The sequence below is a fragment of the Choloepus didactylus genome, chromosome X, assembly GCF_015220235.1.
Source record: "Choloepus didactylus isolate mChoDid1 chromosome X, mChoDid1.pri, whole genome shotgun sequence".
Lineage (NCBI taxonomy): Eukaryota > Metazoa > Chordata > Mammalia > Pilosa > Megalonychidae > Choloepus > Choloepus didactylus.
This window is the reverse complement of record NC_051334.1, coordinates 51485386-51511813: the sequence shown is the minus strand read 5'-3', so window position 1 is coordinate 51511813 and position 26428 is coordinate 51485386. Positions and strand designations below refer to the sequence as shown.

The window sequence follows — 26428 nt, the reverse complement described above, 5'->3', positions numbered from 1 at the left end:
GTGACTTGGCTACCCCACCTTTATCTTCAGCAATATCACAAATAATAATAATAAACCATTAGAAATGTCTTCAAGCACTATAAAAATTCATTTTGAACATGACTTTAAGTTTCCAATTTCATTTTACCCTGTAACATTGTTTCCATTCTGATAACAAATAGTTAATGACAAAAAAGTCCCTTTAAAACATTTTATAAACACATTTTAAATTGGTTTTGAATTATTAACTGCCATAATTAGTCTCAGATGCAATCATTAATATAATGGGAAATGAGCCACTGTCATATTATAGGTGTCTTTCACAATCTGAATAACCATGTTGAATATGCTATTGATGACAAACTGTACTCTGAATTACAGACAGAAATTCTAAAGTTAGCAAGATTCTAAATTCTAAAGCCTATTTGCTGAATTGATATGATAGACAGGATATGTGTACTCCCAAATAGCAGAAATCTTATGAAAAACATAAAATGCTTTATAGAGATCACCTTTTTAACTTGTGATAAGGAAATTCAGTGGAATTACCACAAATCCAAGGATTAGAAGCAATTTCCCAAAATGTGTACCTTGGACAATCTGGCTTCCAGGTTCAGGTGGTCATGAGAAAACCAGTCAGTAGGAGGGAAAAGCTTAAGAATGCAACGTTATCTGAAACTGTTCAGTAGATTCACTTGACTATGAGAAGAGGACATTAAGAACTCAGGAGAATGGGGACACCCTTAAAAATCAAATTTTAAATTTGGTGTCAAAACAGAAATAGTAAGAAAGAAAAAGTAATAATAACTACTGTTGGTTGAAGAAATTTCTCCCCAGAGGACCACCTACTGAATCAGAATCTCTGGGGATGGGGCTGGTGACCTACTTTTTTAATAAGCTCTCCACGAGGCCCTTATTCAAACTAGCATGTGTGGCTTACTGATTTCAGTGATACGCAGCAACAAGTTAAAGACAAATGACCAAATGACCTTGGCAGAAAGCTCTGAGAAGTTTTCATAGCAATGATACCATCTATTATCCATCACATCAAATTAAGGTCCTTAATTTGAATTTGGTCTTGCAATTTTGTTTAGGTTGAATGCATAAATTTGCTTTGTTTTTATGGTTGTACAAGAGCTAAAATCAAGGAGTGTTTCCTATAGTCTTCAGTAAACATTAGGGCTCTGAGAAATTTTTCTTTTACTCCTTTCAAAGGAAACAAAAGATTTTTGTTTTAAAAAACCCTGCTTCGGGCCCCCTGAGGAATTGGGGGGAAATGCGGAAATGTTGGACTTCCCCACCTGGGTTATTACTAACATCCTCACAAACATTGAGGACTAACAATTTAGTAGGCTGAGCCCTTAATCTTGGAGCTTGCCCTTATGAGGCTTGTTACTGCAAAGGAGAAGCTAAGCCTACTTAAAATTGTGCCTAAGAGTCTCCCCCAGAGAACCCCTTTGTTGCTCAGATGTGGCTCTCTCTCTCTCTCTCTCTCTCTCTAAGCCTACAGGGCAGGTGAACTCACTGCCCTCCCCACTACGTGGGACATGACTCCCAGGGGTGTAAATCTCCCTGGCAACATAGGACATGACTCCCGGGGATAAGACTGGACTTGGCATCATGGGATTGAGAAATCCTTCTTGACCAAAACGGGGAAGAGGAATGAAACAAAATAAAGTTTCAGTGGCTGAGAAATTTCAAATGGAGTCGAGAGGTCACTCTGGAGGGCATTCTTATGCACTATATAGATATCCCTTTTTAGTTTTTAGTGTATTGGAATAGCTAGAAGCAAACACCTAAAACTATCAAACTGTAACCCAGTAGCCTTGTGTGCCGGTTTGAGTGTATTGTGTCCCCCAAATGCCATTATCTTTGTAGTCTTGTGTGGGGCAGAAGTGCCGGTTTGAGTGTATTGTGTCCCCCAAATGCCATTATCTTTGTGGTCTTGTGTGGGGCAGAAGTTTTGGTGCTGGTTGGATTTGCTTGGAGTGTGCCCCACCCAGCTGTGGGAGATAATTCTGATGAGATGTTCCCATGGAGGCTTGGCCCCACCCATTCGGGGTGGGCCTTGATCGGTGGAGCTATATAAATGAGCTGACTCAAAGAGGAAAGAGAGTGCAGCTGGGAGTGATGTTTTGAAGAGAAGCAAGCTTGCTGGAGAGGAACGTCCTGGGAGAAAGCCGTTTTGAGGCCGGAGCTTTGGAGCAGATGCCAGCTGCCTTCCTAGCTAACAGAGGTTTTCCGGAGGCCATTGGCCATCCTCCGGTGAGGGTACCCGATTGCTGATGTGTTACCTTGGATGCTTTGTGGCCTTAAGACTGTAATTGTGTAGTGAAATAAATCCCCATTTTATAAAAGCCTATTCATCTCTGGTGTTTTGCATTCTCCAGCATTAGCAAACTAAGACAGATTTTGGTACCAGAGAAGTGGGGTGCTTTTGCTGCTGAGTCTGCAAATACCAAACATGTTGGAACGGCTTTTTAAGTGGATAAGGGGAAGATTCTGGAAGAATTGTGAGGAGCTTGATAGAAAAGGCCAAAACTGCTTTAAAGAGACTGTTTGTGGAAATATGGACTCTAAAGATACTTCTGATGAGGACTTGAGTAGAAATGATGAATGTGTTGTTGCAAACTGGAAGAAAGGTGATCCTTGTTTTAAAGTGGCACAAAATTTGGCAAAAGTGAGTCCTGGTGTCAGATGGAAGGAAGAATTTAAAAGTGACAACCTGGAATACTTAGCTGAGGAGATCTCCAGACTATCTGTGGAGGATATACCCTGGCTTCTCCTTACAGCTTATAGTAAAATGCGAGTGGAGAGAGATAAACTTAGAACTGAACTCTTGGGTTCAAAGAAACCAGAAGCTGATGGCTTAGAAAATTACGAGCTTCCAGGGGGTGGAATCCCAGAAGCTACAGCCCAACGTGAGGACATAACCAAACATGGAAGCCAGCCGCCATTTCAGTACAAGCCAAGATTGGAAAAGGAGTTAAGCAGAAAGGATTTGTGGAAAGTCCTATTGTCTGATGGCTTTGACCCCTGCATGCTTCATGCAAAGCCAACAGAATTTTTGCGAGATCTTTATAGACAGAGCCATTGCCGGTCTGGACTGGAGGAGACAGACAAGGAAAAAATTAAAGGAAAAATCTCTTCAAAGACAGAGCCATGGAGGTTGAGGTCTGGAGTCAGGAGGTCTCGGGCTGGGAGAGCGGAGCAGCCCACATGCATGGAAAGGGTGAGTTTGCCCTGGAGGTCGAGGGCGGGCTTTCCGCCTCGATGCTCTGGAAGAGTTTTGCCACCTCAGGTCCCAAAGAGGTTGGAGCACATTTCCAGGGAATTGGGGAGAGCCTGGCTGCCACCACACTGTTCTGAAGGGGTTGAGCATGTGCCCCGGAGATGGAAGGGAATCCGGGAGCTGCCCCGAGGTTTGAGGAGGGTGGAGCCGAGAAGGTGGTCTCCCCAATGTGTGGAAATGTTGGAGCACTCACCTAAGTGTTTGGAGAGGAACGGGCTGCAGAAAAGGCCCTTGGGAAGGGTTAGGCTCCCACTCTCTCAAGCCCCAAGGATGCAACATTGTTCTGTAAATGACTCTCGGACTTTGAAATCTAATGGACTTTGTCCTGTGGGTTTTAGGAACTGTTTTGCTCCTGTTAACCCTGTTTTCCTTACTGTTTCTCCTTATGGCAATGGAAATGTTTATCCTATGAATGTCTCTCCTTTGTATATTGGAAGCACATAACTTGTTCTAGGTTCACAGATCCACAGCTAAAGGAAAATTATGCCTTAGGACTGACCACGTCTAAATTGATTTTGATGGGATTTTGTACTTAACTTTTGTTACTGAAATGATTTAAGTTTTTGTGATATTGTGATGAAATGAATGTATATTGTATTTGGAAAGATAATGTCATTTTGGGTTCCAGGGGGTGGAATGTGCCGGTTTGAGTGTATTGTGTCCCCCAAATGCCATTATCTTTGTAGTCTTGTGTGGGGCAGAAGTTTTGGTGCTGGTTGGATTTGCTTGGAGTGTGCCCCACCCAGCTGTGGGAGATAATTCTGATGAGATGTTCCCATGGAGGCTTGGCCCCACCCATTCGGGGTGGGCCTTGATCGGTGGAGCTATATAAATGAGCTGACTCAAAGAGGAAAGAGAGTGCAGCTGGGAGTGATGTTTTGAAGAGAAGCAAGCTTGCTGGAGAGGAACGTCCTGGGAGAAAGCCGTTTTGAGGCCGGAGCTTTGGAGCAGATGCCAGCTGCCTTCCTAGCTAACAGAGGTTTTCCGGAGGCCATTGGCCATCCTCCGGTGAGGGTACCCGATTGCTGATGTGTTACCTTGGATGCTTTGTGGCCTTAAGACTGTAATTGTGTAGTGAAATAAATCCCCATTTTATAAAAGCCTATTCATCTCTGGTGTTTTGCATTCTCCAGCATTAGCAAACTAAGACACCTTGACTCTTGAAGACGATTGTACAGCAATGTAGCTTACAAAGGGTGACAGTGTGATTGTGAAAACCTTGTGGATCACACTCCCTTTGTCCAGTGTATGGATGGATGAGTAGAAAAATGGGAACAAAAAATAGATGAAAAATAGGGTGGGATGGGGGATATGGAATGATTTGGGTGTTCTTTTTTACTTTCATTTTTATTCTTATTTTTATTGTTTTTAGAGTAAGGAAAATGTTCAAAAATTGATTAGGGTGATGAATGCACAACTATATGATGGTACTTTGAACAGTTGATTGTACACCGTGGATGACTGCATGGTACGTGAATATATCTCAGTAAAACTGAATTTAAAAACCAAACAAAAAACCCTGCTTCAAGGAAAAAAACATAAAAGGGGGATGAAAAGCTTTCAAATTTATTTTGCAAAGCCCCCTCCCAAGTTTGTTTTCACCTATCCTCATAAGTATTTATATCCATGTCAGGGCTACAACCACTTACTATGGAAAAATAAATCAACATTAAATACAGGTTTTTTAAATCTTAGAATAAAAATCATATACAAAATGCTTTAAAAATACATGTATACATAAATTAAAAAGTAAAGCCCTGCATTGCCAATAGAAGCTAGATTCAGACACATACAGGGCTGAAGAAAGGAAAGAATATAAAGACTATATATCTTCAACTTCTTCCCCTGGTATGTCCTAACACTCATGTACCATCTTTCATCTTACCTCTCGGTGCCTATCTCTGTCTCGAGATTTCTCTCTCACCCAGTCGATTGTATTGAAATCTTCATAGGTCCCCACACCAGGTATAGGCTCTTCCAAGAAATCCATCATCCTATTTGCAGAACCTATTGCCCCACCATTGTATGAATTGTCTTCTGTATTGAAAAGGAAACAGATGTTAGTACTTCAGACCCTCTAACAGTCTTAATACTTCCTTTCTGAGCACAGAAGGGTGAGCCCTTAAACTATCAGATGACTACAGTCAAGGTGTGTTGATAAAGCAATATAATCACCCAGTGGGAACATCTATCACATTCACAGGTTTCTGTGTGCTAGTCACAAAATGATGACTGTCTTAAGGCAGTGTGAATGGAAAAGGACAGATAAGAGTGACAGTACAGATAAGAATTAAAAGGAGTTGCTGACAATGAAAAGGATTTTTCAGAGCAAAGGACAGGAACTTGGAGCAGCTTAGGTATTTCAGTTTCTGTTAAGGAAGGGAGACAAAAAGGGTCAAAGGTCTTTGCAGACATATCACACATAAGGGATCATTTTACATTTACACAGTAGTAATTCAATCCTATGAGTCTGCTTTTACCTGACTGGGGACTCCAAAAAAAGCATGTCACCATCTTCAAAAGTTAAGCTGGCTGGAATGTACAAATATCCCTTCAATAGGTTTAAGACTTTGATCCCTAATATAATGAGCTGGTAGAAACTCTGAGTAAGTCAGAACACTCTATGATTACAAATTGAGATTTAAAGAAATGTGCATGGCTCAGGGGTGAAATGTCCTTCTTGATCCTCCAGCTGAAAGAAACATTCCATTCTTCTAATCATAGCCCTTTATCCATGTTACTTTTAGCACTTCTATTACAATTACTATGCATATGCCTTATCAAACTTTCTAGATATAACCAGTTTGAGGGCCAGCCCTATACCTGATTCATCACCTTCTTCTAAACAGTATCTAGCACATGTCCAAGACTCAATAAATATCTGCTGAATGAAAATTTGTTTGATACTGGAGATGAGGGAGAGGTATCAAAACTCAGAACATATACTCACACAGGGTTAGTATTATTTCGAAAACTTGTTCTAAATATTCCTGCAACAATGTCTGATGGAGCAACATTTTGCTATTAAACACAAAATATAAAACAGTATTGAGGAATTTATGCAAAAGCACACTGGGGAAAAATGCGAAGTAATGCCATCATTTAAATCAACCAGCCAAAGCTCACATTTGCAGCACCAACCTTGGCAGGGCCAAAGCTTCACCCAGCCCAGACTGTTTGGCAAGGAATCCCTCTGCATAGAAGGCCAAAGTGTGCCTGAACTGACCCCCTTCCTCCCATCTGCATCCCCACCTTCACTCTAAACTCCGAACAGACAACTTCAGTGCTCTCATAGGAGTAAGTTTGAATTATCACCCCAAGACTTACAAATTTTTAAGTCCTCTGAGTACACTGATTCAGCATACACTTCACAAGCAATACACACATTTAAAAGGAAGAACTCTGCAGAACCCAAATCATATTGGGGGTGTGGTGGGATGCAGAGTAGAGGAGTTGAACAAGTTAATCTTAAAACCCCAAACCAAAGTCCTTTCCACATCTTCAAGCATACCTGGCTATAAAATGGTTGGCTGCTGAATCACCAACCCAGAATTTCCTATCAGGTCTAGTGTCACACTTATAAAGATTAATGCTGGTGTGTTGTTGAGAGCTTGGAGGGGAAAAAGCAGCTGAAAAATGAGGGCAGAAAGAGAATAAAGTATGTTAAGAGGGGAAAAAAAACAAGCTGCTTCAATTCTCTAGTCAACTATAGACATGAACATGGGACACCAAAACAACCAGAAATTTACTAATTTACTTTTAAAAGCAGGTTAATGGTTCAATTGAATTTGCTCTGGTTTAAGATTTCTCCTTCGAAAAGAAAAAAAAAAAGGATTCTGTAAAACTGATTTTAAAAGGCATCAGATAGCCATCTAATGTTACACTATATATCAAATGAGGCCCCTAGCTCTAAGGATATTTAGACAAAATGAAGATCTGCAACGGCTTCCTAACAGGAAAGAAAGAATCCTATTACATCACTAGGTAACATGAGCACTGCATCATCCTTCTTTGTAGTTAGTCTCCTGTTATAAACACAAATTATCAGGCAGCTCTAAAAGAGCAAGCAGTGATTACAATCCTACAACATACTGCCTGTGATTATCCAGATCCCCTTCTCTCTGGGGTCATACTGCCTCCCTGGGTCGGGCTAAAGTCTGCTTACCTTCAGTCACAGCTGCCTTTTTATTTGCCTCAAGGAAGAAATAACCTTGGCAGCCTGCATTTGATCATTTAGGTTGAGGAGCTTTTTGAGAAAGAACCAGATAGGAGCCGCGTTAGCAGGGCACTTGCTGCATTCTCTGTCTTTCACAGGAACAAACGCCACCGAAAGAACCACCAGTGTTCCCCGGCAGTCAGAACGTGATGTCACTGTTGGAATCACATGACCAAACCCTTGGACCAGCCTTGGAGAAAGGAAGATTTTTAACTGAGCACAGAAGCCTTAAATATGTAGTCTCATTTAAACAAACGCCATCAAACTGGGGACAGTCGGCTCAGTTCAGAAATTGGGGTCCAGACAAATTTTTGTTTCAGACCTCATTTAGCAGACAGTCCAAGAAGGCAAAGTAGAAAGATCAAAAGCATCTATGGGTACAGGGATCTTAAGTAAAATGGGAGAGAGGCAAATATAGAAAAGGCTTTTTAAAAAATGCACTAGACAGCAATAACATGGATAAAATCTTACAAACATAATATTGAGGGAAGGGAGCCAGACACAAAAGAGTACAAAACATTATGATTCTATTCACAGAAGTGCAAAAACAGGCAAACCTAAATTATTTTGTTTTAGGATACAAATGTAAATGATTATATTACAAAGAAAAGTGAGAAAATAAGAGAAAAGATAGTAGGTACCCACAGGTGAGGGCTGTGACCATAGGAAGAGCCGGTAGGATGGGACTTCTAGAATGCTGGTAAGTTTTCTTGAATCTGGGTGGTGGTTGCCAGAGTGTTCACTTTATAATTATTTTTTTAACTGTATGCATGTGTTTTATGTCTTTTTTCCTCTGGGTACATATTATAATTAAAGAAAAAAATGGTGAAATATTGAACTGCATATGAACTTACTATACAAAGCTAGTTCTTTAATAGCACTTAGTAACTTTGAAAGCCCAGAATAAGGTCAAGAAAATGAGTTGTTTTTTACAAGTAGTGGGCTACCCAGAAAGCAACATCAAATTTGATATTCATTAATCCAACTTGGGTAGCAACAATCATTGTGGCTCTGAAAATAAATTCACAACAAAATTTGCACTGTTTTAAGGCTTCCCCTTCCCCCACCCTATGCCAAAGGCTATTTTTAAAATAGGTCTTAATTGTGTAATAAAGCTAGTCTGGTAAAGAATAAAATTGCCATCTCTCAACACCTTAAGTGAATCCACGGGACAGCCACTGTTAAGTATTAACGCAGGCACAGTGTGCTTCAATAATTAGACCCCAAATATGGGGTTTTGAAATGTTGTGATTAAGGTCTGATGCATCCTGAAATGGCAGTACAACAAAACCCCATGAAATATGAGGCAGTTCATGAAACCTGTATGCTACAATCCTTCATTATTATAAAATCTCTCTCTTGGTAAACTAATCTAGCATTAATGAGGAGAATTAAAATGAAGTGGCAATAGTATTAAGTGATGAACTATAATGATGTGAAAAACAAAGCTATTTGTGGACCAAGGGTGATTGTCTTATGTGACTAAAGTTTTAGGAAAGCATGTACATTTTACTCAAAGAAGAAAATATGTCTAACTTCATAAGCCCCCTTCAAAGTCCTTCTTCATTAAATAGGCTTTGCTCTGAAGTATCTGAAGACCACTGCAGAATTTACTTACATTATCTAATAAGACTTATATTATCTTATTAGATTATTTTACATTTCAGCAGATATAGTATTTGGCAGTCAATTTAGAAAAAATGTTATCTTTTTGGTACTTAAAAATGTATAGCTCATTGATGTACAGTGACTAAATTTGCATACCTGGTACCAGGTTAATAATTTTAATGAAAGTCCATGTCTTTTTCAAATGTTATATCAGTGTTTCTAGGGGAGAGACTTTTTTATTCCATGTAAAGGTATTTCCTTTGAGAACTAGAGGGCTGGTAGCTATGATGAAATCCTCATGCTAAAATGAGATCTAATTACAATTTAGGTTAAAAAAGGAGGCACTGGTATTCCAAGTTTGATGCATATTTCTCTTACTCTTTTCTACTCCCCTCCCCCATTCCCTTCCCTGATGAATTTGTAATGTCTGGCATGTGTTCATTATACAGATTGCCAGATGTAGGTCAAATGATACCCTGAAAACAAGACAAAGAAAAGCTTACCAATTTTTAATGCATGCTATGATAAAACACAATAATATAGTTAACATTTTGGGCCAAGTAGAGCTATCTTTCTGAAATAGACTAGATCATTTTCCAATTTCTAAAATGTCAGTGGCTTCTACAGCAATGTTTCTAAAACTTTCAGCACATGAAGACCTCTTAATGGGCATTTGGCATATATATGGGTCAGTAACTTTAAAATTCATAATTTTTAGAACAGGAAAAATGAAATATCTTAAAATGTCTAATGATGATAATGATACTGCTAATATTAATAGGATTCATCAATGAGAGGGATTAAATTGTTTGCTCTTCCACCAAGGTATCTATATCTGGCTTAACAACAAATAGCTTAAACTGTGGGTCATATTCCACATCCAGTTAGTTTCTTTTTCACCATTTTTAAATTTAATAGAAAATAGAGTACACTCATAAAACTGAGACGTCAAGAATGGCAGCTGGGATTTGTCTACCATTCAGGACCAACTACTGAGCTATAAACAAAGTAATAAAATGCAAAAGGCTTTCAAAAAACAGTGTCGTATGTAATGCTCTGCCAAGGAAGGCAGAGCAAAATTAAGCAATGAGCCTAAATGTCAGATTGGGGTATTCAGTCCAGACTTTTGCCTCTATAAGAAAAATTAAAAAAAAGAAAAAAAGCCACTAAGTTTTAAAAGCATAGTGAACCCTAATTCACATGTAAAATAATTTAATGCTTTAACAGGGAACTAATTCAAGTTAAAGTACAATTAGACGTCAACTTGAATAACAGAAGAAAAACCCTCAAAGAGGCTAATTTGTATTACCTGAATCCAGGAAAAAAGTACAGTAAACTAGTCAGAAAAAAGTCAATATTGAAACAGCTTTCTCTATAGTTACACTGAGGTCTAAAACTTAATAATTGTTCTTGAGAAACACACTGCTCAAATGACGAGGCATATAAATGAATGCACTTAACCTATTCCCTATTATGGAAGCCACTTTCTAAATTTCTTTTTCTAAAAAAATCATGTTTAAACTAGAAAATGCCTTAAAATAGAAGAAATGAAATTCCAACTTGAGAATGTTTATTTCAATCCCTAACTGTAGAGGGCGATTAAGGTAGCATGCATAAAGCCCACCTTCAGCTATGCCAGAGATGTGCAACATGGCCGCCAGGGCTGATACAACAATAGCTTAAGTTACCCTCAGCCTTCTTTACGGAAGTAGTTCGCGCCAAAAGTGCTAGTTCGCGCCTAAAATGCTAACCCCACATCTGCCATCCACCCTAGCAACAGCAATCACCAATCCCAGACCGCTACCTGTCCTTATTAGCCACTCCCTCTCCCTCCAGGGCATATATACCCTGCCTCTTCAATAAAGTTTTACAGCTTGATCAGAAACCTGTCTTGCTGTCGTTCTTCGCGTCTCTTGTCCCATACCATTCCTCCCTCACAGGATTTGGAGCCTCCGTTGATCGTCCCGCGGGCCGGGACACCTAACAAACATGCCATTAGAAATTCACCTGGGTGACTGAACAGTAACTGATTAAGTGAACTAGTTAAACATTAACCAAATCTCAAAGAAGAGGATAGAAAGAAACCTTATGCACAGAATCTGCACTGTGTTAGTAATATCACAGCTGTGTGAGGGCACACTTATAGGCAGTAGCCTAAAGAAAAAAATAAGCACAAAAAGGCTATAGGTATGTATCACAGGACTTGAAAACAGTCACATTTAAAAACATGTATCAGTCTTCATATATTGTATTTTTGCAAGGCTGAAGATACATTTACAAAAATTTCAACACTATGCCCAGTGGATATTCATCCTGTGGTTATTTAAATTTTACCTTCATTCAACAACAAATTCTAAGAGCCTACAATATGTCAAATTTTTGAATTCTAAATCTGCACCCCCTTACACCTTCCTTTATTGGTCTATCCATTCTAGGTCTCCCAATAAGTCATGAACCCCTTTATATTCCATTTCACCTATATGTTTGAGAATATATTATAGCTGAAGCCCTAGTTATTAGTCAATATTTCCAGAATACCAAACTGTGCCTCCATTGTACTTCTAGTTTGCTTTTCCACTTACCTGAACCCAGTAGCTGAAAAGCAAATGTTGATGTCGTAGCTCTCCCATCTAAGCCCTGAACAGGTTCACCCAACCATATTATGCACATTTTAATGTACTATCATAGCTTGGCCCCTGGGACACGTATTCAGAGCAACTATTCAGTTGGTACCCACCCATCAGTACAGCCATACTGGTTGTTAAATTATGAAACACTTCTGTAGCTGTAGATAAATAATGACTCCTGCCTGAGGAGCCTCTTCCTACATTCTCTCCTGGAAACTTCTGGACTTTCCCATGATCCCGCAACTGGAACACCAGGAGGCTCCAGGACACTGTTCCAGTGCTGTGTGTGACATTCAATCTGATTGGACAATGCCTGTCTTCTTATTAAATATTTTGAATACCACCCCTACACTCACTTCATTTAGGGATTGAATTTGAAGTTATCTAAGAGGTAGGAAGGACGACTAAGAAGAAATCACTATCCCAACTGCAGCACTTATATGGTACATAAATACATCCCCACCATCAAAGATCCAAACAATACACATGCACATAAAATATGAACGCTCCCCCCCCACTTCCCACCCCTGAGACAGCTACTACAGATAACTCACTGTGATCCTTTCAGTTCTTTTTCTATCCAATTACACAGATACAGACTTATTTTTTAAAATTCTACTTATTTTTTCATGACTTGATTTTTCACATGTCTGGGAGATTTTTCCATTTCAGTACAAATAACCAAGTGAAAATCCACATCTGCATGAGGCTACTGGCTTGATATCTGCAGGCTCCCACTTGATTAGAATGCCACAGAAAACAATGCAGAACTGGAGGATAATGGGTTAGATTTGACAAAGTTGCTGAAAGGGTTGGCCATATAAAAGAAAATAACCCTTTGCTCCATTACTTGCTCTTTATTCTTTCCTTCTCAAATTTATACATTTATGAGATTGACAACAGGATTAGGGCATGAAATGGATAGGGAAGCACTGCCCTAAAATACACATTACATACCACATGTTGGGAAACCCTTGGGTAGCATGATCCTGCTTAACAACTTATAACTATTGTTTTAGAAGGAGCAATTCTCCAGGTCCATGCCTAGTCTATGTTGACTTCTCCCTTTTAATTTCCAATAGGAAGTTAGGAACAAGAAATTAGCAAGTATTCTTTGAGGAAAAAAAACTCAAATAGGGGAAATACCAATCAGGATAGATTCTTCTTGGACTCACAGAAACAGTTATGTCATGGACAGAAAATAACTAAAAAAAAAAAATACATTTAAGAATTGCTCTTAAACACTTGTACCTGTGCACACGAATGCATACATGTTATTAATTGCAGCACTGTTTGTATTAGAAAAAACCTAGAAGCAATAACAGTCCATAGTGCGAATAGTGGAATAGTGCGAGGAATGAAGGTTACGTGTACTGTACTGAAATGAAAAAATCCTACAGGCATTTATGTGAAAAAAACAAGTCACACAAAAAATAAGTAAATTTTTAAGTGTGTGTGTGTGTGATTGGATAGAAAAAGAACTGAAAGGATCATTGAATTGTTTTTACTGTGTCTCTGGGGTGTGAAGCGGGGAGGGGTTCATATTTTATATGCATGTGTATAGTTTGAATCTTTAATGGTGAAGATGTATTTATACACCATATAAGTGATTTTAAACAGAAAAAAAAATTACAAAGCTAGAAGAGGAGAGACAAAACATTACCAATGCAGAACTATATTCTGGGAGGCAGACCTCTGGGATAGTTAGTTTCTGGTGAACACTAGGAGGAAAGCACTGAGGAAGTTGGCGTACTCATTTTTTAAAATTAAATGGGAAGAAAGTCTTTGTGATCAGACCTATTATCAGCAGTGAGAAGGTGAGAAGATCTGGATTCTAATCCTAGCTCTACAACTCACTATTTGTGTGACCTCGGGCTTTAATTTCTATAAATTTCAGGTTCTCCATCTGTAAAATGAGGAGGTATTAGCAGATATGATTTTTAAGGTGCCTTCCAACTCTCATATTCTATCATGATTTTCTATTAGGTCACTCATACATTGTGTTGTGTGACTTCTGCGAGGATCTCAGCACTGAAGAATTCCAAATAGTTTTTCGATTGCCCAGTCATTTGAGAACATTCTTTCAGTGAGACCATTTTGTCTATATTACCTGATAGCCACAGAACCCAGAAATACCCAGCACATGCCCCTGTATCATTACAGCAATCCTTTTCCTACCCTATACCATAAATCAGAAGAAGGAGGGGTTAAAAATAATCCACTCAAGAATTACAGTACTACTGAAGAGACTCTAAAATATTATTTTTCCTCCAAGAAGGGACCAAAGTGGTTTCACTAACTGAAAAATAAATGAGGAACTTCCGCATTCAGCTCCTCCAAGAGCTTGGGAATCATCACTCCCATTTATCCTTACAAAAAGAAAAAGCTAGACAAACTGAAAATCAGCAACATTTTTTTGAACTCATCAGAGAATTGAGGTTGCAATGAGAATGGCTATTGGAAATCCGAAGAGACAGGCTTAACCAGAGACACAGCTAAAATCAGCTTACCTGAAACAGCAGCCACTGGAGCCACAAACTGGTAAAAACACTTAAATGACAACTTTGATGAATAGCTGAAGGCTGAGGGTAGACTAGCGTGAAAGTAAGAAACTCTTGGGGACTGTAGTCTTAGGTGGGTCCCCACACTTTCATGGGCTTGACCTCCAGGAGCCTCACCAGGTTCTCATAGTGAAGATCCAAGAAAGATCCTCTCCTGGCTCTGGTAAGGGGCGGGGAAGAATAATCATTATGAAATATCCCTGGGGCCTACTCCATAACAAAGGCCTATGCTCCAGGGAAAAAATACTTCCCTTGTGCCTAATCCCATTTGGGGGAAGGGCATTCCTCCCACTCTAGTCCCCTCTAGCCTTCTTGTCTCAACTAAGGGAAAAAATAGTCAACAGGGATCAGGACTGCAAGGAAATAGATTGTGAATATTACAGTCAAGGAAAGGAGTAGGGGGCAGGGAGAAAAACAAAGCTACACCACTGGAGAAATACTGGTAAAGGTGACACAGGCCCATTAAAACACTGAAATTTCATTAGAAGATTATAAAATGTTCCCCCTGTCCCATACCTTACCACCATACCAACAGGGGTCCAGTGTAAGAACAATGGATTGCATCTTTATGAGCTACAAAACAGAATCTTTCCAGAAGTTGTACTTAGGGAAGTGCAAAATCAAGAGGGGAGATAAAAACAAGGAACTGGAGACATCTCTACCCTCTGGCAACTGACAGTTATACCAAACATGGAACAGTCAAACTCTTAAGTCAGTTTACTATAAATCCTAACACAAAGGAATAAACTAGAAACCAATAACAGAAAGATATCTGGAAAATCCCTAGATATCTAGAAATTAAACAATACACTTCTAAATAACACATGGGTCAAAGAGGAGGGCTCAAGAGAAATTAAAAAATGTCTTGAACTAAACAAAAATGAAAATACAATGTATCAAAATCTGTGGGATGCAGTGAAAGCAGTGCTTAGAGGGAAATTTACAGCATTAAAAGCATATACCAGAAAAGAAGAAAGATCTAAAATCTATAATCTAAGCTTCCTTAAACCTTAGGACACTAAAGAAAGAAGATTAATGCAAGCCTAAAGCAAGCAGAAGAAAACATAAAAATTAGAGCAGAAATCAATGAAACTGAACACAGGAAAATAATCGAGAAAATTAACCAAACCAAAAAGCAGGTTCTTTGAAAGTATCAATAAAATTGATAAACTGCTAACCAGGCTAACCAAGAAAAAAAGGGAGATGACACAACCAACTAATATCAGAAATGAAGGAGAGGTTATCACTACTGATCTCACTGACATTAAAAGGATTATACAGAAATTCTACAAACAACTCTATGTACAAAAATGGACCAATTCATTGAAAACTACCAAAACTCACACAAAGAGAAATCAGAAAACCTGAAATAAACTAATACCTATTATTATTCAATCAATAAATAATAGTCTTAAAAAAAAAACAGGCCCAGATGGTTTCAGTAGTGAATTTTACCAAACACTTAAGGAAGAAATTATACCAATTTTCTACAATCTCTTCCAGAAAACAGAAGCAGAGAACACTTCCTAATTCATTCAACGAGACCAGCATTATTGTAATACAAAAATCAGATAAAGTCATTACAAAAATGGAAAACTACAGAACTCATGAACATAGATGTACAATTATTAGCAAATCAAATACAATAATGTATAAAAAGAATTATACACCACAACAAAGTGGGCTTTATTCCAGGTGTGCAAGGCTGGCTCAACATTCAAAAAATCAGTGTAATCCACCATATCAATAGGGTAAAAAAGGAAAATCATATGATCATATCAGTAGATGCAGAAAAAGCATGTGACAAAATCTAAAACCCATTGATGATTTAAACTCAGGAAATTAGGAATAAAGGAGAATTTACTCAATTTAATAAAGAACATCTACCAAAAATCTATAGCTAACATCATATTTAATGATGAGAAACTGGACACTTCTCCTCTAAGACTGAGAACAAGACAAAGATGTCCTTTCTCACTACTCTTATTCAACATAATTTTGGAAATCCTAGCTAGAGCTAGACAAGAAAAGGAAATAAAAGGTACACAGATTGGAAAGGAAGTAATAACTTTTTTTGTCACAAGTAGCATGATCATCTATGTAGAAAATCCTAAAGAATCTATAAAAGACAAATAAACAAACAAAAAAAACCCACCCAGAATGCGTATAGCAAGATGGCAGGATATGTAAATACACAAAAGTTAAATGCTTTCCATATACCAGCAATGAAAAATTGGAATTTGAAGTAAAAATGATTCTTCCCAACTTGAGCTATATATTCAACCCAATCCCAATCAAAACTCCAGAAAGTGTGACGATATCGCAATAAAACCACATTTTTAAAAAACACAAAACTCCAGCAAGCTATTTTGTAGATATCAACAAACCAAATCTAATGTTTCTAAGGAAAAGCAAAAGGTGTAGGGCAGCCAACACAATACTGAAAAAGGACAAAGTTGGAGGACTCACAATACCCAATTTCTAGATTTACTATAAAGCTACAGTAATCAAGAAAGCATAATATTGCCAAAAGAAAAAATACATAGACCAAGAGGAGAACAGAAGAACTCTCACAAATATAGTGATCTTTGCGATCTTTAACAATGGCACAAAGATAATTCAATGGAGAAAGAATAGTATTTTCAACAACTGGTGCTGCAACAATTGGATGTACATATGTTAAAAAGTGAAACTATCCTCCTATGATAGTCTGAGAAAAGAAGGGAAAAGGAAATGCTTTAGGCTAAGAAAAATCTGACAGGCTGACAGAATTCCTAGGTAAGGAAAGGGAAGGCTTTGGGAAAAGAAAACAGAAAGCTGGAGAGTAGGGGAGGGGAGATGGGGGAGATACAGATGTGAATGAAAGGTATTTTAGGCTCCTCAGAATGATGGAAGGAAATAAAAATAATAGTCAAAAAAAAGTGAACCTCGACAGAGACCTTACACTTTTCACAAAAATTAACTCAAATAGATCATAGCCCAAAATGTAAAATGTGAAATCATAAAACTTCTAGAAGAAAACAGGAGAAAATCTACATGACCTTGGGTTTGGTGCTGAGTTTTTAGATACAAGATGATCCAGGAAAGAAAAAGTTGATAAATTGAGCTTCATTGAAATGTGAAACTTCTGCTCTGTGAAAGACACTGATAAGAGAAAGAAAAGACAAGCTGCAGACTGGGAGAAAATATTTGCAAAGCACATATCTGATTAAGGACTTGCATACAAAATACAAAGAACACTTAAAGCTCAAAAATAAAAAAACAAACAATCCAATTTAAAAATGGGCCAAAGATCACAACAGTCACCAAACTGTAAAAGATATACATATGGATAATACCACTGAATTTTATACTTGGAAGTGGTTAAAATGAGAAATTTTGGGTTGTATATGTTACTAAAATAAAAAGTTTAAAATTAAGTAATAATAAATAAGAGACATACAGATGGACAATCAGCATATGAAAAGATGCTCAACATCATTTGTCATGAGGAAAAAGCAAGGTAAAATAAGAAGATACCACTACACATTTATTAGAATGGTTAAAATTCAAAAAACTGACAATATCAATTGCTCATGAGAATGCAGAATAACAGAAACTCATTCATTTCTGGTGGGAATGCAAAATGACAATCACTTTGGAAGACAGTTTGGCTGTTTCTTATAAAACTAAACACAGTCTTGCCATATAATCCAGCATTTGCATTACCAGATATTTACTCAACTGATTTGAGTACTCATGTCCAACAAAAACCAGCACATGAATGTTTATAGCAACCTTATTCATAATTACCAAAGACAGTAAGCAACCAAGATGTCCTTCAATAGGTGAACGGATAAACAAACTGTGGTAGATCCTTACAATGGAATGCTATTTGTTGATAAGAAGGAATGGGCTATCAAGCCATCCAAAGAAATAGATGAATCTTAAATGCATATTGCTAAGTGATAGAAGCCAGTCTGAAAGGACTACATATTATATCATTTCATTTATATGACATTCTGGAAAAGGCAAATTTATAGAGATAGCAAACAGATTGGTGGTTGCCAGGGCTGCTGAGTGGGGGGAGGAGCAGGGATTCAATAGGTAAAGCAACACCCAGTAGCAACAAGCACACCTAGTACCAAGATCTTGGTTTTTAACACCATTCTCCAATAAAAGAAACCAGGGCTTCTTAGAGAAATGGCCGACACTGGGACTGGGGCAGGAAATACATAACATCAGCCTGGAGCACCTTTAGTGCCAGAAAGTAAAGAAGTCCCCCTGACCACCCCCCCAAAAAAAACTCACAATGATGGAGGTGTGATAAAGAAACACAGGAGCCATAAGCTCCCAATGGTCAAAGTAGAACAACTTGTGCAACAAAATAAAGTAATGGATTATAAACCAAAGCATAAAATAAATGAGTTCAAACTAATATAAATAAATGATTAAATAAATAGGAGAGACTTGATAAATCTCCCATGCAGAAGAATTCCAAATAATTTCTGTAGATACTTCACCTTCAAGGAGATGGAACCTAACTCCCTAGTCCTTAAGTGCAGGCTGTGCACAGTGACTTCCTTTCAGAGTACAGTTATGGAATGGAGGGAAAAAACCTCACTTTACAGTGGAAAAAACTAACAAATATCACCTCAGCCAGGTGTTCAAGGTTAAAATCAACATGATGAATCATAGTGATAGCATCTACCCTTAATATGATGTGATAAAAAGGGCACTTTACTTCTGCAGTCTTACTCCCAAAATCCCATAACCACAGCCTAATCATGAGAAATTCCAATAGGGGGCATTCTACAAAACACCTAACCAATACTCAAAACTGGCAAGGCTATGAAAAACAAGAAAAAGATTGAGAAAATGTCACAGCCAAGAAGAATCTCAGGAGACATAACAACTAAATGTGGTATCCTGGATGGGAAATTAGGTAAAAACTAAATAAATCTGAATAACATATAGACTTTGGTTAATAAAAAACATAAGTGGGGGAAATATTAGATGATAAAAGTCTAAAATCTAATCAGACATTTTCATATTAAGTAACCCGAAGGAAGCCTTTAAAGCCAGTGGCCATCATTGTACATCTCATTTTAAAGGTTCAGCATAAAAAAACTGGTGTGGTTCAGGGCCCTACCAAGCTTTTGCTATGAGCCACTTTTTTTCAAGCTCAAAAAGCAGCAGGAACAATTGCCATTCTCTCAAGCTGTTTAGGGAAGTTTGAGTGTTATGAGGATTCCAAAGTACCTTGGGGAAAAACAAAAACAAAAACAAACAAACAGAAAACCAAAGTACCTTTGTTTTAAATTTCTATCTGAAGGAAAATTGATTTTTACAGTGTAGCAGAGTAAACAGAACTAAGTGTTTCACACTTGGTGGATTCCATGTACTGTCATGTTTTTCATTCTATCACCCTTGATAATTAAGATTTTTTTTTCTTCTCTAGTATGTTGGAAGGTTATGTTGAGACTTGGCAGGGGGGTGTATAGGCACATTCTGACATGACAGGGGGAATATAGTCTTCCTCCATACTATGCTTGGGCTTTGAAGTCATAAAAGAGACCCTTTTCTCTTTTATTCTCCATATCTAGTTGGTCCTATAGTTTCCTCTGAAATCCCTCTAGAATTTATTATTACTTCCTCTCCATTCCCACTATCTTAATAAGGCCTTTACACCTTTTTCCTAGAAAAAATAACAGTTTAAATGGTCTCCCAGGATCCAACCTACTCTACCCCTCCATTTATTCCTCCACACTGCCATAAATTCTCTCTCTAAAGCACTGTTTGATCATATCATTCCTATGCTTTAAAATCATTTGATGACTTCTTGGCTGCAAGATAAGATCCAAAAGCATAGACAATCTGGATGCCACCTAGATTTCTAACTAGATCTCCATGCCTACCCCTTGCTGTCCTCCCTCCTGCTCCAACTGCCACCACCATCCCCACCAGGATGCCTTCAACCTCAGACATGCAGATTCTCTGTTCCTTGAATATAAAAGGCTCCCTCAGGCTGCTGTACCTTTACCTTTGTTGCTCTTTCTGCCAGAAATGTCTCCTCATTCCACAAATAGGGAGTAGCAAGGCACACTAGGTAGAAAGACAAGTTGGTGAGAAAAAGAAGGGAATTAAAGAGCATTACTAAAACAGCAAAGGGCTGGGCTCCTATCTGGTAATCCATAATTATTGAATGAATGAATGAATGAATGAATGAATTGCTGACCATGAGGTCCAGGCTGCAGAGGCAGGCAAGTGAAAACAGATGGACTATGAAAACAGCTCTGAATCTTTCTCTAGTACTCAAACCCCTTCTCTATTTTCCTCCCCTTCCACTTCTTTTAGATCCCCATGTTTATGTTTCTTCTAATTTATAGACTACTGTAACACTACCTCAGAAGCATTTAACCATGCCATGCATAATTTATTTATTCATTCCTCATAAATCAATCCCTCTAGCCATCTGGAAAACAAGAAACACTTTTACTGCTTTTTAAATTCCTTCTAACCAATCTTTTTAGGACAGGCTATTACGTCTGGTACAAAACAGGCTTTTATGCAATTTCACCACCAAATATCAAGGACTTTGTGACCTTTTTTCTGTTGTTGTTGTCTTTGTTAAGAAATCCCATGTGAAAACATTAAATAAGGTAAGAAAAAAAGCAAAGCAAGAAAATTATATCACTATTAGGATGTAGTAAAGGGACTGATTTTTGTGTGTGGCTCATGGAAACCAGCCTCATTATTTTATGGTCATACCTTGTAACCACAGCAGTAATTCTCTTGTAAAGGCTAATGAAAAGTGGTGAAGGACTATCCATGTAAAAACACATTCTACAATCATAGGCAATGTCAAAATCTTGTTCTGCCTCAATTTTTTATAGTTCATTAAATGGGAATAATGGATAACCACATGCCCCAATCATCTACTGAGTGCAACATAAACACACAAAAAGTACTTTGGTGACATGGATCCTATAAGAAATAATTTTCTATTAGAGGCAATGATGATAACTAAGTTAAACCCCTCTAGTTTAGCCTGAAGTCTGAAGTAGAGGTAGCCAGTTTAAATTTATAGGCACCCTAACTGACCACTTCAGCAGAGCCAGTGATTGGTATAACTGATTCATTAGGGTTATTATTACTTATAAGTGGGAGTGATACATGAACACATTTCTCTTTTTCAGAAGCAGGCAAATATGAAAACCCACTAAATATCAAACCATGAATAAATACCTTTCTTTTACGAATTTTAAATTGAGGGGCTATCTCCTGTTGCCACTTTCCTGATGTATCTTCCCTAGGCAAATTTTTTACTTTTTATTCTTTTTTAGCCTGTGCTTTTCATACTAATATGTCTATCCCAAGTTGTGTAATCTCCTCAGACAGGCCTTCCCTGACCATCCTAACTAGTGTTATTCCCCAGTTATTTTCTATTGTCATTCAGTTTATTTCCTTCCTAGTTCTTATCACAATCGGCAATTAACTAGGTAATGTGCTTATTTTCTTATTCACTGTCATCCCCAACCAGACTCTAAGTTCCAGGTCAACTTGGACCTTGTCTGTCTTAATCCTACCACTGTACCCCAGTGTCTATAATAAAGCGTAGTTCATAGCAGGTGCTCAACAACTATTTGCTGAATGAATGGGTGAAGGAGCTTTATCCTCACAATAAGGTTAATTCAGACTTCTTAGCTTGACATTCAAGACCACAACTTACTTATTTGGGCTTATATTCTGCCATTTTATACCTCTGAATATTATGCCTGTGATATCTCTGCAAAAGCTTTCCCTCTGCCTGGAATGCTCTTCCTCCTCCCAAATAACTAATCTTTCAATGCCCTACTCAAGTGCACCTTTTCTGTGAAAGCTTCTCCAATCCTTTACAGACAAAGACACACACACACAGACACAAACACACAAAATGCTTTCTCTGCAAAGTTCTTAGAGCACTTATAATACAGAGTATTGCAATAACAATAATAATGACAGCTAACATTTTATTGAGCACTTAATTCTATTCCAGGGACTTTATGTGTATTATCTCATTTAATCCTCACAAGAACTCTAAGAGGTAAGTACTATCATAAGCACTTAAATATTTGTTTAGCTAGCTAGAATCAACTTCATAAAGACAGAGATGGTGTCTCAAAGCCTTGCTAATTCCTAGAACCTAGAAAAGTAACTGCCATGTCATATGTTTTTATACGTATTTACCAAATAATTAATTCTGACAGTAGTTCCTTGCCCTCCGACTTTCCTTGAGAATGACAATTACAGTCAATTGAGAACCAGACAGCAGTTTTATGTAACTACACAAATTTAATCTTAAAGTGGTACAGTCCTTTCTAAGTACAACATAAAACTCAAGTCATAAAGGGAAAGGGCTATTTACACCTGGCTATATAAAGATTTAAAATATTTGTCAATTCAAAGTTAAAAAAGACAAATCAAAATGGAAACAAATGTATTCAACCTACAAAAGATAAAGGGTTAATGATAATATATGAAGGGTTTCTACAAATGAATAAATAAGATAATCAGAAAAGTAGGGAAATCATATGAACAGGAAACTTCCAGAAAAAGAAATTAAAATGGACAATAAAAAATCCAAATATGCTCCATCCTCATTAGGTAAAAAAAAAAAAAGAAAACACAATAATTGGATTTATTTATACCTATCATATTGGTAAAGATGAAAAGGAATGATAATATTGAGCATTAGCTAATTTGTGGGGAAATAAGTACTCTCATACACCTATGCTACAGAAAAGTTCTCATATACTTAAAAGTGTATATATATAATACACACACACACACACACAGACATAAAAGATTGTTCATTGCAGCATGTTTATAATAGCAAAAGATCGGAAACAAATGAAATGTGTATCAGTAGAAAGTTAGTTAAAGAAACAATGATACAGCCATACCATGAAATTGTATGCAGTCATTGAAAAGAATGACATAACTGGGTAACCAAGTAATAGATTAGGGACTTTTTCCTTTAGCAATGTATTTCAGCTAATAAAAAACCCAGTTATAAAAAGGAAAAAGGATTTGAACAGATACTTCATCAAAGAGTATATAAATGAGTATATAAGGATGGCAAATAAGCACATTAAATAATGTTCAACATCATTAGCCATTAGGGAAATGCAAATTAAAGCCATGAGATGAGACACTACTACTACTACACACTTATTAGAATGGCTAAAATAAAAATTACTGACAATACCAAAGGCTGTTGAGGATGTGGAACAAGTGGAACTCTCATACATTGTTGGTTCAAATGCAAAATTGTACAGCCACTCTGGAAATGGTTTGGTAGCCTCTTCTAAAGTTAAGCATACATTTAACATTGTCCCAACAGTCCCACTCCTGGGTACACCACTCAGCAAGGATGTTGGGGACAATTAAGGTAGCATATATAATATTCACCTTCAGCGATACCGGTAACATGCAACATGGCTGCCAGGGCTGATGCAAGAACAGCTTAAGCTATAATTAGCCTTCTTCAAGGAAGTAACAGTAGTTCCCGCCTAAAGCAGTAGCTAGTTCGCGCCTAAACAGTGGCCACCCATTGGCCATCCACCCTAGCAACAGCAATCACCAATCCCAGACCGCTACCTGTCCTTATTAACCACCCCCTCTCCCTCCAGGGCACATATACCCTGCCTCTTCAATAAAATTTTGCAGCTTGATCAGAAACCTGTCTTGCTGTCATTCCTCATGTCTCTTGTCCCATACCATTCCTCCCTTACAGGTATCAGAGCCTCCGTTGATCGTCCCGCGGGCCGGGACAACTGGCGCCCAACGTGGGGCTCGAGCCTTGTGAGGGACGGAACGCCGCACTCAAGGAGAGAGCGCTCTCACACTCACCGCACCAGGGATCGCCGCGAAGTAACTCGCTCGCGAGACGAATCCGTTCAGCAGTTGATCAGTGTCGGCGAAAGAGGGAGAAAAGAAAAGAAAAGAAAGAAAACAACGAAAGGTAAGCCCCCCACCCCCATCATGGGACAAGTAACTTCCCAGCACCAGTTATATATTAGTCAGGTCAAAGAATCACTCAAGGCACGAGGAACTAGAGTTAAGAAAAAGGATCTCACACGCTTTTTTGATTTCCTACTAAAAACCTGTCCTTGGTTCCCCCAGGAAGGTACCATAGACCAGCGATGCTGGCAAAGGGTCGGTGATTGCTTAAAAGACTACTACCGAACCTTCGGTCCTGAAAAGGTCCCGGTCACTGCTTTCACTTACTGGAATCTAATTAATGAAATCCTAAAAGTCCATTCTCTGGCCCCTGATATTCAAAAGCTCTGTAGAAAAGGGGAAGAAGCGTTAAGAGAGCACTCTCGCCCCGCCTCAGAAGCCAACTCAGTAATTATTGACATGCCTGAAAAACCTCTAAATGAGGACCCAAACGAAAGTAGACCAAACACCCCTATCAGTCAGGTTTGTCCGCTAGCCAATCAGTGTAAAGTTGAAACAAAAGCTGAAAACTTACTTTCTGTGGAGGATCATTCCCTTCCTCCGTTTCGGCCACCTCCTTATGTGCCTGGTCTTTCAGAGCCAAATCCTCAACCACGTTCTCAATTTTATCCAGTTACGTCCCTGCCTCAGTCCAATGCGCTAGAAGAGGCCACAGAAAATCTCCGGCTACACGCCGATAATTTTAAAGAAACCTTTAATCAGGAACGGCTGCGAGCTGCCAATTTGCTTGCTGATCTTCGGGCAGCGACTCAAAGCGTTGCAGCCCTTACTCTCCCAGAGAATACTCACCCTTACGCCTTTCCAGTCACACGCAGTCAGAGCTCCCAAAATGGCGCTGCCAGCTCCAAAAATGGCGCTTCTAGTAGCGAGAGCGAGGAAGAGGAACAATCAAACCCCCCCAGTTCTGATGAAGAGGAGCAAGAGGAAGCTAGCACTACCTCAACAGCTAAATATAAAAAACTCAGTTTAAAATATTTAGAAAAATTAAAAAAGGCAGTGAATGATTATGGCGCTACCGCCCCCTTCACGCTCACCTTATTAGAAAGCCTTAGTGAAAAGGAACTCACTCCTAACGATTGGTCCCAATTAGCCAGAGCTGCCTTGTCCGGCGGCGAGTTCCTGTTATGGAAATCCGATTATGAAGAGCACTGTAAAAAGTATGCCACCCGTAATGCCCGTAAAGCCACCTCTAAAAAATGGACATTAAACAAATTTTTAGGTCAAAGCCCCTACCATCAAAATGACAAACAAGCTCAATTCCCCCCAGGCCTCCTAGCACAAATACAAACGGCCACGCTTAGAGCATGGAAGAAACTTCCACAAAAGGGTGCGGCCACTGCCTCTCTCGCTAAATTAAGACAGGGACCCGATGAACCATATACCGATTTCCTCAGCCGCCTACAAAACATGGCTGAGCGTCTATTTGGGGCCAGCGAAAGCGAGAGTGATTTCATTAAACACCTGGCCTATGAAAATGCCAACGCTGCCTGCCAGGCAGCAATCCGCCCCTTTCGCAATACCAATCTTAATAATTACATAAAACTCTGTTCTGGCATCGGGCCCACTCAAACTCTTGGAATAGCCATTGGCGCGGCCCTTCAAAACTTTGCAGCACAAACTAAGCCTCCAACATGCTATAACTGTAAGCAACCTGGCCATTTTTCAAAAAATTGCCCCGTGCCAAGAACCAGTACCTCTTCACCCATTTTTAAAAAACCCCCATTGCCACCCTCTATTTGTCCCCGCTGTAGAAAGGGGTTCCATTGGGCATCTGAATGCCACTCTAACGCAGACATTAATGGCCAACCCCTTAAGCCTAAGCCCCAGGGAAACTCCCAATGGGGCCGGCCCCAGGCCCCAACCAGAATGAACCCAGGGGCAGTACGGTTCGTTCGACCATCCTCAGTCACAATACCAGCTCTCCCCACCATAAACCATGCTGCCGTGTCGCAGACTTATGGAGAGCAACAGCAGGAAGCGCAGGGATGGACCTCTGTACCACCTCCAAATCAATATTAACCCCAGAAAACAGTCCTCTCCTCATACCAACGGGAGTTTATGGACCACTGCCCCCAAATACCTTTGGCCTCATCTTAGGAAGAGCCAGTACCGCCCTTCACGGGATTCAAATCACCCCAGGTGTGCTGAATAATGATTTTAA

The 26428-nt window shown here is 38.8% G+C and overlaps 1 protein-coding gene across 8 annotated transcripts in view; it reads right to left on the bottom strand.

Annotated features, from left to right (window-relative positions):
* Positions 1 to 26428, bottom strand: part of CLCN5 (chloride voltage-gated channel 5) — a 187379-nt gene that overhangs the window by 26150 nt on the left and 134801 nt on the right. For 5 of the 8 annotated variants that reach the window (XM_037820997.1, XM_037820996.1, XM_037820999.1 and 2 more), the window contains one exon: positions 5157 to 5308. In XM_037820997.1, coding sequence (XP_037676925.1) covers positions 5157 to 5308 — 152 coding nt within the window. Of the gene's footprint in view, positions 1 to 5156; positions 5309 to 7436; positions 7916 to 20305; positions 20368 to 24156; positions 25177 to 26428 lie in introns of those variants that run through there. The other 3 variants (XM_037821001.1, XM_037821003.1, XM_037821004.1) reach the window with 3 other exon arrangements.